The 17,809-nt window shown below is 43.4% G+C and overlaps 1 protein-coding gene across 3 annotated transcripts in view; it reads right to left on the bottom strand.

The window, feature by feature from the left end:
- Positions 1-766: 766 nt before the first annotated feature.
- Positions 767-17,809, bottom strand: part of USP39 (ubiquitin specific peptidase 39) — a 30,331-nt gene continuing 13,288 nt past the window's right edge. For 2 of the 3 annotated variants that reach the window (XM_060169341.1, XM_060169343.1), the window contains exons 7-13: positions 16,210-16,287; positions 15,246-15,313; positions 14,108-14,296; positions 9,026-9,168; positions 3,898-4,033; positions 2,116-2,202; positions 767-1,270 (exon numbers count right to left, since the gene is read on the bottom strand). In XM_060169341.1, the coding sequence (XP_060025324.1) occupies positions 1,223-1,270; positions 2,116-2,202; positions 3,898-4,033; positions 9,026-9,168; positions 14,108-14,296; positions 15,246-15,313; positions 16,210-16,287 (749 nt within the window). In that variant the 3' untranslated portion in view covers positions 767-1,222. Of the gene's footprint in view, positions 1,271-2,115; positions 2,245-3,897; positions 4,034-9,025; positions 9,169-14,107; positions 14,297-15,245; positions 15,314-16,209; positions 16,288-17,809 lie in introns of those variants that run through there. The other variant, XM_060169342.1, reaches the window with a different exon arrangement.

Raw genomic sequence — 17,809 nt, forward strand, 5'->3', positions numbered from 1 at the left:
CGACTACTTACATAGCATTTACATTGTATTAGGCATCGTAAGTAATCTAGAGATGATTTAAAGTATACGCGAGGATGTGCGTAGGTTACATGCAAACACTGTGCCATTTTATATAAGGGACTTGAGCCTCCTCAGAATTTGGTGTCCACGGGGGTCCTGGAACCAATCTCCTGAGGATACCGAGGGGTGACTCTATTGTGTCCCAAAAGCAAAGGGTGGCAGCCAGAGGTGCATGGCTCCTACCTCCCATTAAGAGAACTTGCTTCAGCTGACTGACGGCCACCAACGGCTGTATCTTCAGATCTCCCACATCTTCAGGTCTGCCACAGTGCCCAGGCCAAGGCCACCCTTCCTCCAGGCAGCTCCTAATCAATAAGCTTGCCGAAAACCACTTCTGCTCGATTCTTCCGTGCTCCAGGCTTCCCACCGGCCTGGCTGAGAGGTTCAGAATTGCACTACAGTCAGATGCTCTTCCTACCTCTTCCCTCCCTCTTTCCTCACACAGCCCTGCACTGCAGGTTGAAACCACCCACCTCCAGACTTCTAGTTAAGCCCAATAATAATTTATCTCTTTCAGTCAGATATTTTGTTACTTAGAGATAAATGCATCCTAAACTGACACACCACCCACAGGCTGACAGGAAGAGACAAGCATGATGTCCACCAGATAACAGACTACAGGGTAGACAGTTTGTGAGGATTTTTTTTTTTTTTAATCCTCCCCTTAGGCAGCAGTCTAAGGGAAGGATATGAAACAAGAGGCTGGTTTAAAAACAGGAAAATATTTAATCCATCCCAAAACACAAAGAAATGAAGAGAACTACAGGAAAACTATCTACCTATGATGGAAGAAGGGTGTTACTGGTTTCAAGCTCTAATTCCTATAATCTTGAGGCTTTGATGCATAGAAGAAAACTATCTTGTCCTTCAGCTACTCCCAGCTATTCAGAAATAAATTACATACATCTGTAAAAGAGTCCTGGCCTGCTAGAAGGGAGACAGACAGGAAGGAGAAAGGAGCATCCATCTACAATCAATTGATCAAAGACCAGCTGAGTGACAGCACAGAGCCATCCTAGGCAGAAGGACCGGGGATGCTCTGGTGTGAACGAGGACACATAAACCTGGGCTGGCTCAGGGGCTGGGCCATCAGCCTGTGCTCAGTATTCGTATTTCCATCTTCAGCCAAAGCCCCCTGGGAGCAAAGCTCTAGATGCCTCCTTCAAGCCCCCTGCTGGTTGGTTTCATCGTTATCTCGCCTCTTCCAAATCTGTGAGAAATGAATACAATAGATATTTAGGAGCTGGCATTCAATCCACAAATATTTATCAAGTACCTAAACCTGCGCTAGGCAATGGACAAACTATCACCCCACTTGTGTATTTGTTAAGTCCCCTGAAACTAACTCATAATCTTTCAGAAAATTCCTTCATTCAACTATCACTTTTCTACCCATCCTTCTCTTCCCATTCCAAACTCCTTTTCTAAAAAGTGACTCATAGTCAGACCTGCCACTTTAGACAAAGTCACCAAGGAAAGAGTTATCTCTGGAACGAGCAGCGTCTCCCTCCTTTTTTACAAAGCTATAGCATTTTCTTAGCCTCAGTCTTCCTTCTCTGCAGGTACTAGGACAGTTAGAAAAAGAAGACAGAGATACTCTACTCCATGACCTCCCGACCCAGTGGAGAGGACAGTTACACTAGTCCAGCTGGTGCTCCACGAAGACAGGAGACGGTGCGGTGGGGTCACGAAGAGTGCTGACTTTGCCCGGGGGACTGGGGAAGTTTCAGAGACAACTCCTAGCTGGCGGCCCGGATGGTTCTGGGCTGTTCCTCCTTGAAACCAGACCACACACTCGCAAAACTAACCTGGCTCACCGTAAGCAGAACCTCCTTGCTCACTCATCACTCTTCCCTGCTTCTCCACCCTTCTCTTCCCTGAAGGTCACTCCTGCGCTTCAAGGGCCATATAATCTGGTCCCACCACACTCCCCGGTGCATGTCAAAAGGCACCCAACCTAACTCAATCCCATTCCATGCCTTCACCTACATCACTGCTCTCACTGGACCCACGCTCCATCTCCTCGGTGCTCGTTGGAGTCTGCGGCCAACCCACCTGAATGTAAGCCTCCGACAGAGTGATCATCTGGGGAAGGATGTCAGTCACCTGGAGGTCTTGTAATTCATACCATTTGCCTGTCCCCTGCAGAGAGTATGAAGGGCTGGGTTAGTCTGCTCTCTGAAACTGAAAGGGTATGAAAGGGAAGGGATCACAGCTGAAAGCTAGAAAAATCAGAATAGTCACTAGACCATCACCCAGCAAGAGCTGTACGTAAAAGGGTGCACGGCCTCTGCCGGGCATCATTCAATTTTAAGACTTTTTAGGGTGTTCATCTTGGCAAACTCAATTCCTGCTGAGGACTCCTTGAAGTACAATGGAGTCTCAAACACTGTACGCCTTTTAAGGACAATAAAGAGAAAGAAGAGGAAGCCCTCTACTCCTCACCTAAGATGTCTCCCTGCTGCTCAGAAGTGACGGAATAGACACACTGACTTAGGAGGGGCAGTGTTAACCCAAAGTGGACATTCCCACCCCCGTCCCAGAGGACACAGCAAGTTGGTCAAGAAAAAGTGTCCTTGGTGGACACTGTCCACCGTACTAACCTGTTTCCTTTGGCCTAAAAAAACAGTGCTGCAAATACAGCAAAATCTACTTTCCTTCATGCTTCCATAAACAAGGGGGAAAAGAGGGTTCTGGATTATGGCAGAGGCACCTCTGGAAGCTCACCAGCCCCACCCATCCCAACTTCTAAGAAACGCCAAAGACAGATACACTCCAGGAATTCTGGGTATTCCAGTAGTTCAGAACAGGAGACACAACAAAAGCTCAGGATCACATAATCAAGTCCCTATTCCCGGTAAAACCAAATATCTAGGTTCAAATCCCAATTCTACTGACTTCAGATAAATTATTCAAACTCTGAGCCTAGGTTCCTCACTTGTAAAAATACGGCATTAACACCTATCTTGAAAGTGTGTTTTAAGGATATAAACGAGATGAACATACATGAGCACGTGGCATACTGTCTAGCACACAGCAAAGCGCTTGATGGACAGAGCTAGTTATTATTAAACCCACGGCCCCAGAAGACTAATCAAATTAGAACAATCTGTGCTAGTAATCTGTGTGATACCAAATATATCTTAAGCGCGTTTCAGCCATTTTCAGCAAATTCACAAAATTTTTTTAGCTGAAAGGGAACCTACACACCAGTGCTTTGTAAACTTTAATTTCATACCAATCAGAGGGTCTTGTTAACATGTAGACTGTGATTCAGGAGGTGTGGGAGGGGTCTGAGACTCTGCGATTTGTAACGAGTTCTTATATGATGTCAGTGCCGCTGGTTAGGATTCCACTCTAGGTGGTAAGGCTCTAGTCTAGGACAGCGCTTGTCAATCTTGGCTGCACACTGGAGATCTCCTGGGAACTTTAAAACATCATGATGCCTGGTTCCCACCTCCAGATAATCTAACGCAGTCTTAACTCTGACACTTCGGGCCAGAAAATTCTTCGCTGCGCAGGCAGCCTGTGCACTGTAAGATTATTTAGCAGCATCCCTGGCCTCTGCCCAGTTGAAAACCAACAGGCACAAATTATGTTGTTCTCGCGTAACTGGCCTGGGGTGGCCCAGGTGTCAGGAGTCTAAAATCTGCCCACAGGGGAGTCCCATGTGCAGCCAAAATTGAGAACCGTTGCCTTAAACTGACCACCTCTATTACTTGCAGAATCCCAAGGTCAAGGATAAGAAAGAGCAAACTGAAAGGAGCGCCCTCTGAAGTGCCAAAGGAACACCACCTGCTCCTGCCACGGCCACCATGAGAAGTCAGCCCCACTCACATGATGAAGCACATGAATCCGGTAGGAGCCCTCAGAGGGCTTGCCGTCGTGTACAATGTTGGCGATGAGGTCGTAGGTGGTATTCTTGTGCACCGCCTGTACTTCTTCAGACAAGTACTCTCTCAGATCCACATTTCTGATGATGATGAAAATAAAGTGAAGATCAGACAAAGCCTACTAGGTTAGCCCTGTAGAGGTTAACTGTCTTACCCAAATGGACCATGAAGGTCTGGAACCCTATTTCAGGACCCTGTATCTAGGTGGGCTTGAAGAGCCATGGGAGCCCAGGTTTGTGGAGATTCATATAATCTGCCATAAAAATGAGTCAAACTGGAAAGACTGGCTCTATGGGAAAAGCACACTTTAAAAGCATGCTTAGGACAGGGAGATCAGCTCAGTGCTTTGTGACCACCTAGAAGGGTGGGATAGGGAGGGTGGGAGGGAGATGCAAAAGGGAGGAGATATGCGGATATATGTATGCGTATAGCTGATTCACTTTGTTGTAAGGCAGAAACTAACACACCATTGTAAAGCAATTATACTCCGATAAAGATGTTAAAAAAATAAATAAATAAAAAGTAAAAAATAAAAGCATGCTTAGGAACTTCTCTGGTGGTCCAATGGGTAAGACTCCACGCTCCCAATGCAGGGGGTCCAGGTTCGATCCCTGGTTGGGGAGCTAGATCCTGCATGCATGCTGCAACTAAGAGTCCGCGTGCCGCAACAAAGATCCCATGTGCCGCAATTAAGACCCGGTGCAGCCAAAATAAATAAATAAACCAATCAATAAATAATAAATTTTTTAAAAAATCTAAAAAAAAAAGCCTAGCAGTCAAAAGTGCAGGGCCTGGAGTCATTCAGATCTGATCTGGAATCGGGGCTCTGCCACCTCAGAGCTGTGTTTGAGTTTAAGCAGGTGACGTAACCTAGGGCTCCTCTGTGAGAATGAGTGCCACCTTCTCCTCTGAGATGAGAACACGTGTAACCGCCCCACCCTCTGCCCTATCTGGGAATCAGCTGCAGCTGCAGTGTCAAGGGGATACCTGGTCTCTGGCCTTAGGCTATGAAAGCCTGATCATGTGGGTTGTCACTGTATATAATCACTGTAACAATTTCAATATGGCAAACCAGGCAGATCAATCCGATTCACTTTTTTCTTTGATCTTCTGGAACCTTATTTGTTTTTCTTTTAGTTAAATAAGCAAAAGGTTACAAGTAACAAAAATCCACCCTAGGTAGCTTAAGCACAAAAGGGGTATTTATTCAAGGGTTTCACACTAGGAAATGCAGCTGAAACCAAGCACTGGAGAGGCAGCAAGATCCGAGAGGCACCTGCCCTCTTTTCTGCTTTGACATCAGCTTTACTCTTTTCCCACCCAGCTTTCTTTCCTTTATGGAACCCACACTGGCTACCCCACAGCTTCCAAATTTCTCAGTTCTGGTTGCCAAAAAGAGACTACTGACTAGGTTCCTTCAACTGGGACTTAGAAATATAAAATTTATTTTTAATACCTGAACATTCATTTTTTAAAATATAGAGAAGCATTCTTGATGTACTTAGAATAAAACCTGCTTTTGTGTTTTATTTGTTGAATTCTGTCAGCTGAAGTATATACACGTACACCGGTTATTACGAAGTCAAGAGCTATAATAAATGCTTACTGTGAAGACTCCGATGACAATTACTAAGATCTCTCGAATAGCTAAATAGGGAAGTAGATTGACCGTTAACATGAATATTAAGAGAATGCTAACTACACTATTTTCAGGAAAAATATAACCTTCTGTAGCCTACAAATATTTATAAAAATTTAAATACAATGTAGAATAAGAGAGATTATATCCTATTTCTAATCGCTGTAGAACTGGCTGATGTGCTAACACTCAAAACACAAAACACAGTAATGTCATCTCTGGAAGGATTTACAATAAATGCTAATAGCAGTCACATCCAGTGGTCACTTCCAGATATGTATCTCCTTTTGAACTTTAGACTATGAATATATTATCTCTCCAAAAATACAAAAAGTTTTCAATGCAAACCATGTATTAATAAACATCTTTGTTCTAACTATATTATGTAACTTTCTATGTGTTCATGATACCTATTTATTTCTACAGACTGACAGTGTCCCATATAGATCAAAGAGTCGTTGCTGCTTTTTGTTGGGTGTTTTGTTTTGTTTTGGCCCCTCAGCTTGTGGGATGCTGGCTCCCCCACCAAGGGTCAAACCCGGGCCCCGGCAGTGAGACCGCTGAGTCCTAACCACTGGACTACCACGGAATTCCCTAAACAATCACCGGTAAAATAAAATTTAGATATGAGTCTGAGGAAACCCATGTGAGCTCTAGAAATGCCTCCCGGCTGCCAAAAACTGACTTCTTGTATGGTTTTCTCAGCTTTAACAACAGCTGTTCAGACTTCTCTGAATGAGTCCTAGAGAAATCTTCAGAAGTATTTATACTCAAGTTTCCATGACTGAAACGAAACTGTTTTAAGTGACAAAAGGGAATAAATACATGTTAAATCATTTGTTTTAGAAAACAGTCAACGGAGCAAACCATACTCATCCGCCAATCAGAACAGTCCAATCTTGAGACCACCTAAGTAGCTGGAAGTGAAACTTGAAACCTGTGCTCCAGAAACCCTACCTCCAAATGAGCAGAGGGTCCTAATCCCTGCAAGTCTGAATCAATCTCTGGTAAAAAGAAGATGTGTTATGAGTAAAACACAGGAGAAGAATTAGGTCTGATAAGGGTCCTCTTCAAGAAGCGGGGACCTTGGCTAACCTAGAACCATATTAGTCTAAAAGTAATGACAGTGCACAAAGTAATTACAGTACAGGTTTCCAGAATCAATCACACAGTTTGATGTTCTCTAAAAGGCTGACTGGTTGAGAAGTAACCTTTTTCTCAACTTCTCCAAAGCTTTCTGAAAGACAAACTACTGAAGTCAGTTACCAAAAATCCAAATGCAACTGGTGGCAAAATAAACATACTACAGGTCCAATATATAAGAACTGCCGGAGTAAGGAAATTTCTGTGGTGACTGAGCAGGAACTACCACCAACACATAGTCCTTCCTCTGGAGCTGCCCTGGAGTCAAGAGCGCTCCTTCCTTCCAGGAACAAACTGGTGACTGTGGCAATTCACAGAAGCCCAGTTCTGAACTAAAACCCTGATACACAGACTTTCAAGGAAAGCCCCTCTGTGGTCCTACGCAAGTTGGCAGAGAGCTGACCTTCATGTGCCCCAATTTCATTCTACTTGTCACACAAACACAATACTAGAGAAGAACAGGATGAAAAGTGTGTGAAGAGAGAAAAAGAAGTTCTCCTGTAATCCTAACTACAAAGGTTTTCTCTCCTGAACCCCCACTGTTAAGAGTCCTGGTGATGATGGAACCAGAAACAATAAAATGTTACACCTGGGGCTTCCCTGGTGGCGCAGTGGTTGAGAGTCCGCCTGCCGATGCAGGGGACACGGGTTCGTGCCCTGGTCTGGGAAGATTCCACATGCCGCGGAGCGTCTGGGCCTGTGAGCCATGGCTGCTGAGCCTGCGCGTCCGGAGCCTGTGCTCCGCAACGGGAGAGGCCACAACAGTGAGAAGCCCGCGTACCACACACACACACACACACACACACAAAAAAAAAAATGTTACACCTGGAAGGACCCCTAGGGCTCATCTAGTCCAAGCTTCTCATTTAATCCAGGAGAGAATATGCAAATGACCTGCCCAAGGCCACATGGCTAGGATGGCACAGAACTCTGACTTCTTTAATATTAGTTACTACCCTCTTAAACACTACACAGAATTAAGTACCGGTACTGGGACTTCGCTGGTGGAGCAATGGTTAAGAATCCACCTGCCAATACAGGGGACACGGGTTCGATCCCTGGTCCGGGAAGATGCCACATGCCGCGGAGCAACTAAGCCCAAGCACCACAACTACTGAAACCTGCGCGCCTAGAGCCCGTGCTCCACAACAAGAGAAGCCACCGCAATGAGAAGCCCGCGACCGCAAAGAAGAGTAGCCCCCGCTCGCTGCAACTGGAGAAAGCCTGCGTGCAGCAACGAAGACCTAACGCAGCCAAAAATAAATAAATAAAATAAATAAATTTATTTAAAAAAAAAACCGGTACTATTTTCAAAGGAGAACACTGGCAGTCCTGGAGCAGTCTGGACATCTGGAAAATGGAAGCAATGGAGGTAGAAAGACAAGAGAAGAAGATGAACATTTGCCCCTTACAGCTCCCAACTACTTTCTAAGGTTTAAAAACACCACACTTCTGAGCTATTACAGCACGGTAATCCTATCATTCATCCATCCAAATCGTTCTCAGTAAGAAACCACCTTAGGGCTCCGCTCTTACCTTATCTAAAAGCCCACACACAGACCCACATTTCTTCCTGCCAGCCCCGCCACCAGGCTTCTCCATGTTCTCAGAGAGATCATCTTCAGAGTGGGAAAAACCATGTCTCTTGAGAACTGGAAACCAACTGTCTACCTCCAAAAGGGTCTTGCAGGAGCCTTCTGCGACTCCTCCAAATGTCCCATTAGAACACTCATAAATGTCTGCAAAAAGACAACTACGTGGTCAATTAAAAATAAGACTATACATCAAAACGTATAATGTCCTCATCAATAGGGAGAAACTGAACACATTTCAGACTTTATCCTCTAGGGAAGAAATAAGGTAGTAGGGCCCCAAGAAAGCAAGACAAATCTAGAGTCATCCCCACTGTCCATCCTTAACTATAGCATACGAGATGCAATGACCAGAAAACAGATGGACAGACTAACTGCTCAGGATTATCTTCAAAGCCAGGAGAATCCTACCTGTCCTACCCTACTTTTACCAACTGTTTTTCCCTTTACTGAAAGACTACAATTCCCAGCAAGCAACAGGAGAGAAGAAAAAGGAGGAACTGCCTGCAGGGGAATATCCATCTTTGAGGCCCCTAAAATATCTCTATCCTTCCAATAAAAACCCTTAACTTATGTAGTGTAGGTAGGTGCCTTGCAATCTCCAACTAAGACAGTCCAAAACTAAGAGTGGCACAAAGATATAAAAAGAAATTCAAGCTCATGCCCCCTAAGAGGAAGTGAAGGAGGGGAACACTCACGTAATAGGGAAGTTGACAATAGTCGGATTCTTCTCCACAAAGAAATTGTTCTTAGTGAATCTCTTAATACAAAAGATTAAATATGGAGGCAGCTTGGTGAGCTGGAAGCGCTTCAGAAAGTTCTCCTTGTATGTCTTATATTCCTAGAGAGAGAAAAAAAATTATCAAATTAGAGCAGGGACATGAGTTTTGTTCTGGCTTGTTTGAGTTTTTTTTGTTTTTTTTTTTTTTTTTTAATTTATTTTTTGTGATACGCGGGCCTCTCACTGTTGTGGCCTCTCCCGTTGCGGAGCACAGGCTCCGGCCGCGCAGGCTCAGCGGCCATGGCTCACGGGCGCAGCTCCTCCACGGCATGTGCGATCTTCCCGGACCGGGGCATGAACCCGTGTCCCCTGCATCAGCAGGCGGACTCTCAACCACTGCGCCACCAGGGAAGCCCTTGTTTGGGGTTTTTTAATATAATTTTGCCTTACATGTAGAATTCAGAAGACACCTGATCCCAGAAACCACCTACAAGGCTGAGGAGTAGCTGTTTAGCTACAGCTAAAATACCTCAACTGTGGGCTGCATTTCAGCCAGCACACAATCATACTGTTGAACTCCAACCACAGTATGGATATTCCTTTCTATAAGGAAAACAAAACTGTCAAGTGAAAAAGAGGATTTGTTAAAAGCTCAGAATTTAAAAACCATGAGAGTCTCACTTAATTCAAAATAAAGAAGAGCTTCCTGACCACTAGACGCATGCACGGTGCAACAGGCACTTAGGAGGCAGCGAGGAGCCCCTCATCACTGAGGGTTTTCCAGCAGAGCTGTCAACTGACATCCCACGTTCCTTCCTCCTCAAAGGCCCCGAGACTGGTGGGTCAAGTGCAATCTGTTGGGCAACACTCACTGAGGCCTCACTCAGCACGTTTGAGGGGATGGAGTGGTGGGGGCCCAGGACATTCTCCTCAGCCCAAGAGGCTTAAAAACTAGTGAACATATATTTACTTTTCCTTAACACAAACACAATGTAGTACAGTAAAAACTAAGAGATAGGAATGAAAAACTAATCATAATCAGAGAGGAAATACCAATGAGACCATCACTCTCTAGAGAGTCACATCACAAGAAAAGACAACTACAGATCAATATTTCTATGAACATGGACGCCAAAATCCTCAACAAAATACTAGCAAACCAATTCCAACATAAACAACAACAAAGACTTATACACCAATTATACATGACCAAGTATGACTTATCCAGGAATACAAAGGTAGCTTAACATCCAAAAATCAATTAATGTAATGTACCATTTCATATTAATAAAATAATAAGGCAATAAATAGGAATAACCGAAAACCATACAATCATCCCATTAGACACGAAAAAGCATTTGACAAAATCCAACACCTTATCATGAGAAAAACACTCAATAAACTACAGATAGGAAGAACTTCCTCAACCTGATAAAGGGTATCTATGAAAAATCCACAGCTAACATCATACTTACTGGTGAAAGCCTGGATGCGCTCCCTTAAGATCAGGTACGACATAAGGATGTCTGCATTTACCACTTCTATTCAACACTGTACTAGAGGTTCCAGCCACAGCAATTAGGCAATAAAACGTGAATAAGTAAATAAGAAGCATCCAGATTGGAAAGGAAGAAATAAAACTATCTCTGTTTGCAGATGACATGATCTTGTATGTGGAAAATCCTAAGAAATCCACTTTAAAAGTCTGGCAAGGTTGCAGGATACAAAATCAATATACAAAAATCAACTGTATTTCTACACACATGCAATTAACAAGCCAAAACTAAACTTAAGAAAGCAACTCCATTTATAATGGCATCAAAAAGAATAAAATATTTAGGAATAAACTCAAAAGAAGTTCAAAACATACTCTGAAAACTATAAAACATTGTTGAAAGAAATTAAAGAAGATAAATAAATAGAAAAACACCCCATGTTTATGAATCAGAAGACTTCTATTATTAAGATGGCAATAATTGTCAAACTAATCTACAGATTCAACACAATCCCTGTCAGAATGCCAGCTAGCTTCTTTGTAGAAATCCACAAGCTGAGCCTCAAATCTGAATGTGCAAGGAATTGTAAGGAACCCAAAACAGCCAGAACTATCTTGAAAAAGAACAAAGTCGGAGGATTCACAGTTTCTGATTTCAAAACTAACTACAAAGCAGTAATAACCAAGACTCTGGTCCTGACATATACGTCAACGGAATAAAATTGAGAGTCCGGAAATAAACCCATGTGTCTATGGTCAAATGATTTTTCAACAAGGGTGCCAAGACCATTCAATGCGAAAAGAATAGTCTTTTCAACAAATAGTACTAGGACAACTAGACAGTCAGTCATATGCAAAAGAATAAAGTTGGACCTTGTACTTTATACCATATACTAAACTTTAAAATGAATTAAAGCCCTGAAATGTTAAGAGCTAAAACTACAAAAGTCTTAGATGAAAACACAAAAGTAAATCTTCATGACCTGGGATTTAACAATGGATTCTTACATATGACAACAAAAGCACACACTATAAAAGAAAAACTAGACGGTATTTCAACAAAATTAAAACTGTTATGCCTCAAATGATACTATCAAGAGGGTGAAAATGCAAGCCACAGAATGGGAGAAAATATTTGCAAATCATACATTTGATAAGGGACTGGTATCTAGATCATATACAGAATTCTTACAACTCAATAATAAAAAATAGATAAATAACCTAATTTTTAAAATGCACAAAGGATCTAAATAAACATTTCCCCAAAGATGATATGCAAATGTCCAATGAGCACATGAAAAAATGGTTAACATCATTAGTCATCAGGGAAATACAAATCAAAACCATAATGAGATACCACTTCACACCTACTAGGATGCCTATAATCTAGAAGATGAACAATAACAAACATTGGTGAAGATGTAGAGAAACTGGAACACTCACACACTGGTGGTAGGAACATAACATAGTGCAGCCACTTTGGAAGACAGTCTGGCAGTTCTTCAAATGGCTAACCATAAGAGTTACCATATGACTCAGCAATTCCACTCCCCAATACCCACCCAACAGAAATGAAAACATGTCCACACAAAAACCTGTAGACTGGTATTTATAGTAGCATTATTCATAACAGCAGAAAGGTGAAAACAACTCCAGATGTCCATCAGCTGATGAATGAATAAACAAAATGTGGTGTATTCATACAATGGGATGTTATTTGGCTGCAAAAAGGAATGAAGTACTGATAGATGCTACAACATGAATGAACCCTGAAAACGCTGTATACTAGGTGAAAGAAGCAAATCACAAAAGACCACATATTATATGAAATGTCCAGAAGAGGCAAATCTACAGAGGCAGAAAGTAGATTAGTAGTTGTCTAGGGCTGGGGGAGACAAGGGGGTTGGAATGATAACTAAAGGGTGATAAAAAACAGCAATGATGAAAATGTTCTAAAGCTGACTCTGGTGGTGGTTGCAAAGATCTGTGAATGTAGGAAAAAAACACTGAACTGTAAACTTTAAATCACTTAATTATATGGTGCTGTAAATTGTATCTCCATAGAACTGCTACTTTTTAAAAAACTAAGTTCCCTTGCCACATGATGAGTAACCTGACAGCGCTGGAGAAGTAAAAACTTTCCCGCTCTAGCACACATACCACAGCCACACCTTCTTTTAAGTAAATTTCTGATCATCTAAGGGTATAAGCACTACTGGAAAAAACGTCTTTTTGGTGATATGAAGTAACTCATCTCTGCGTGACTGAAATAAAATACTGTACTAAAAGCAAAGAAAAATTTTTAATCAAGTAAATGCCAAGAGATTTCACTGCCCACATCTGTGTCTATGAACAAGTTGACATCAAGAAGCCCTAGTTTTAATTATCTCAGAGTAGTGAAGGATAGACAGATTTAACACCTAAATGATGTCATAGCCTAACTTGAAAAGGTTTCTCTGGAATTTATGAGAAAATACGGGGGGGAAGGATTTCACCCTGGACATCAGTACCACATTCACACAGCAAGGTGTTAGCTAAACTCACATTACAAGAGCACTATTAACCAATTTTATTGGGTTCAAAGTTTTGTTTGTGTAAGTTTGTTATAATTTAATACGTGCTTAAAAGCTGTAGGTATAAAAGGCTTATACCAACATTGATGTTTATACTATTTTAAGTAATATTATAATAACAATAAATTTAAATCAATCCTGAGGGTCCACGGGAATCTTAATATTACTTAAGTTTGAACAAACAGTAATAATAGGGACCATGTGGCACAGTTGAAAAAGTCAGATGAAAATATCCCCAGCTCTGTCATTTAAAACCAATATAAACTAAAACCAAATAAAATAAACTGAACTAGATGAGCCCCAAGGTCTTTTGCCTCCCCAAAATGAAATGAGCCTAAGAAACAGGCTAGATACTTTAGGTTACCTATCTCTATGCGTGTGCGTGTGCGTGTGCGTGTGTGAGAGAGAGCAAGAGAAGGGGATGGGGGTGGTGGGGAGAAATGGGCATTTACTATCTGAAAACCAATGAACCTTAGCTAAAAAAGAGAGCAGAAAGGGTTTGGAATGAGGCATCAAGTTAAAAAAAAAAGAACCAAAGTTAAAAAGTTTAAAAGAATCAAAAAGGATTAAATTTGTCTAGGATGAAGAAGGGAATTAAACCGAGAAACGGTTAACTCAGCAGATAAAAAGAAACCTTTAATTTGATGCAGAGCAATGGTAGAACAAGAATAAATTTTTTCATTGTATTTTAGTTTTGTTTTTTTTTCCACTTTAATACTGATGTCATGTTTTTTAAAAGACGGGAGCCTTTCGTACTTTTTTGAGTTCCTACTATCCTAAATACCCCCTTCCTTTCTCCATACTACCCAGAGGCACTGTAACTCAAGTTAAGAGTTGGGGGTGAAACATCAGGAAGTCTGGGAGGCTCAATAAACACAATATACTTTAAAATAAACGCATTACATAGACATGTGGCAATTTCCAAGTATAAAAAGAAAAATGTCAAGAGAGAGAACGGGGTATCAGCAGGGCAGGTGTGCTAATGGGCTACCTTCTCAGTGATGCCGTTGAACTTGGCCAAGATGTTGAAGAGCGGCACCTGGGGGATAATGAGCTGCTCCTTCTCGTCCTTGTAGAGGGGGGCAGTAGGAAGGTCCAGCGTCAGGTACATAAACGTGGACTCCACCATCGTCTCTTGGTACTCATCATTGTGGAGCAGCTGCTCTTTTTCTTCTGCTGGCTAGCAGTGAGGGAGAAGCAAAAGGAGGGAAGGAGTGTGAGCAGAGTGGAGAACACCACAGATGGAAAGAAACGATGTTTCTGTTACATTTACTTCATTTAATATTGAAGTGAACCAAGAGGGGTGCCCAAGAGACTGGGCAGTTTCACGTGCAGTTGTACCTGTTTAGATTAATGCAAAAACCGGGCTTCCATCTTCAGAGAGATTTTATTTAAATACCAGACTCTTTTAAAAGTTTTTAGATGATCTAGAAAGCTTATCTGAGCTTTCTGGAAAAAACACGCCAGCACCACCCAGTGGCCAGAACACTGAAATCAGTCATCCCTCGGTATCTATGGTTGGTTCCAGGAGCTGCCTTGGATACCAAAATCCACAGATGCTCAAATCCTATAGTTGGCCCTCCATATCCACAGATTCCGCATCCTCGGATTCAATCAACTGCTAAACGTAAACGTAGTAGTTTTATGTATTAAAAAAAAATCCATGTCTAAGTGAACCAGTGCAGTTCAAACCTGTGTTGTTCAAAGGTCAACTGTTATATCCAACCACTACCTCCCAAACTAAAGCACACTGGTGCAACAGGAACCTAGAGGAAGTGCCACTTGGCAGGTGTACTGTAGAACCTCTTCCTGGAGCAAAAGGCTGTACCGGGGCTTCCCTGGTGGCGCAGTGGTTGGGAGTCCATCTGCCGATGCGGGGGACACGGGTTCGTGCCCTGGTCTGGGAGGATCCCACGTGCCGCGGAGCGGCTGGGCCTGTGAGCCATGGCCGCTGGGCCTGCACGTCCGGAGCCTGTGCTCCGCGGCGGGAGAGGCCACAGCGGTGAGAGGCCCGCGTACCACAAAAAAAAAAAAAAAAAGGCTGTACCAGTTATCTAAGCATCTCTCTGTCAACCCTAAATCCCCTCAGGCGATATAAATCGGTCCAAAACTCGGTTCAAGCCACTCACCAAATCAGGATGAGGAAGCTTTTTAGTGAAGATCCTCATGGACCCCTGGAAAACATCAGTCACAATAGCTGTACAAACAGAAATCAAAATGCAAATTCTGTCAGCTTGGAAAGCATTTCCAAAATACAGTCCTAACTCCTAAATTTCTGAAATAAACCAGCATCTTCCAGCAGAAGACCCAAAGCTCTCACTAAGCAGAGAAGAACCTTTGTAACATATACAACTAAATTATACCTTTATAAGTATTTGTGTAAATAATTATTTTATGTCTATCTTCTTCCCAAGAGAGATGGGGCACACAGGCTGAAGATACCTGAAGAGGTGGCAGGGCTGTGTGACAGAAAAAGAACGAGGCCACAATCCCACATGAAGAAACCAACACCATCAGAACACAGAAAGAAGAAAACCGCATTAGGTCTCCAAAATTATTCACCTGGTTCAGCGGTCTCTAAGCTAAGAGTTATTTTTGGCATTCATGAAAAATGTCTAGCTACTGCTAAGCCAACCTGGATGCTAAGAAACACAGGGACTCAAGGTCTGAGAATGAAAAGAGCGGCCAGCTTCATCTCCCCAAGTACATGCTCAGGGCGAGGCACGAGCTTTTCGTTTGTTCCACCAAATTACAAGCCAGGCAACCCGCCCACCAAGCCCTCACGCTGGCAGCACTAGCATGTCCACAGCATGCTGCCCAGCCCCCCAGCTTGAAAGTGGGCCAGGACTTCTAGAGCACAATTACATACCCATTTCCACTTATTAAAAATGCCATTAGATATAACCATATTCTAATAAAGAAAAATGGAGAGGAAACCATTCAGGAACAAGATTTAGCCCATATATACGGAGACACTACCCTAACACAAAAAGATAAACAGGTAAGAAGAAAAGGATGGGAAGCTGCAGAGCGTTTTTTAAAAGAAGCAACAAAACAAAAAAGGTCTCCCTTTCACAAAATAACATGACTTACTTTTTTTTTTCTTCTTTGTGCCCCCCAGAGCTGAGTGTAGAGCATTCAAAAACCAGGAGAGAAAGTCGACTCCATCCCCTGGAAAAGAAAGAAAGATGGTATGTCGAAGCTGGGAGACAGTACGATATTCCAAACCCCCTGCGGGTTGGCATTTCTCAGTGTTTCTCCTTCCTCTCCGGCCACGCCATCCCGTCCCCTGGGCATCCTCCTCTACCTGGCCACTACACGCTGGCACTCCTGAAGGACAAACTCTCAAGTCTTCTGATCTTTACTCTCTCCCTTGGCTCTCTGGTTCAACCAAAATCTTCGATTATCTCCTCTATTCCAAACCTGAGTCTCATCACCCATCAAGAGCCGTTACTGGGAGTTCCCCGGTAGTCTAGTGCAGGGGTCCCCAACCCCTGGGCCGAGGACCGCTGTTCGAAACCGGGCCGCACCGCAGGAGGTGAGCGGCAGGCTAGCGAGGGAAGCTTCATCTGCTGCTCCCCGTCGCTCCCATTACCGCCTGAACCCTCCCACACCACCCTCCCGCCCCCCCACCCCCAGTCCAGGGAAAAACTGTCTTCCACGAAACCATTCCCTGGTGCCAAAAAGGTTGGGGACTGCTGGTCTAGTGGTTAGGACTTGATGCTTTCACTGCTGTGACCCAGGTTCAATCCCTGGTCGGGTAACTGAGATCCCGCAAGCCATGCGGCATGGCCAAATATTTAAAAAAAAAAAAATTAAATTAAATTAAAATAAAAATTTAAAAAGCCATTACTGGGCTTCCCTGGTGGCACAGTGGTTGAGAGTCCGCCTGCCAATGCAGGGGATATGGGTTCCTCCCGGTCCGGGAGGATCCCACGTGCCGCGGAGCGGCTGGGCCCGTGAGCCATGGCCGCTGAGCCTGCGCGTCCGGAGCCTGTGCTCCGCAACGGGAGAGGCCACAACAGGGAGAGGCCCGCGTACCGTTAAAAAAAAAAAAAAAAAAAAAAAAAAAAGGCCATTACTGAACTTCTCTTCTAAGTCACTCCTCAGCCAGAATGTTTTCAAAACAAAGATGTGAAGGCACATCTTTACTTAAAAGCGTTCGTTCACTGACTCCCCACCGTTATCAGGATGTAATCCAGCCTCCTTATAGTGGCATATAAACCCAACACCTGGTCCACCTCGGCTCTCATCGTTGGATCCAAGGGTCCAGCCACGTGCAGTCTTCTCTCTGCACCAGGCAGCTCCATGCTCCTGTCCGGTGTCCTATCTACCTGGAATGCCCAACCCCACCCTGTCTCCCCGCTACCTAAAACTTAGGTGTCTCTTCCTTCACTCTGACCCCCAGCCTACCTCCCATGTGCTCGACAGGCGTCCTTACTCTGTGCTCCCTCCCATAGCATGTTGTGCTTCCTCTATCACAGCACTTAACACCCTGTAATCATCTTTCTACATAACTATCTTCCCCACTAGAATAGGAGCCCCTGGAAGAAAAAACTGTGTTTCTTATCCTGGTAGCATTAAAACCTACTAGCACCATGAGTGAATGGTGAATCAACTGACCTGGATGCTAGAGAATATCATATCAGATACAGGTACTAAGAGCTACTCATGTGGCAATAACTAATTGAGT

The sequence above is a fragment of the Lagenorhynchus albirostris genome, chromosome 13 (assembly GCF_949774975.1).
Source record: "Lagenorhynchus albirostris chromosome 13, mLagAlb1.1, whole genome shotgun sequence".
Lineage (NCBI taxonomy): Eukaryota > Metazoa > Chordata > Mammalia > Artiodactyla > Delphinidae > Lagenorhynchus > Lagenorhynchus albirostris.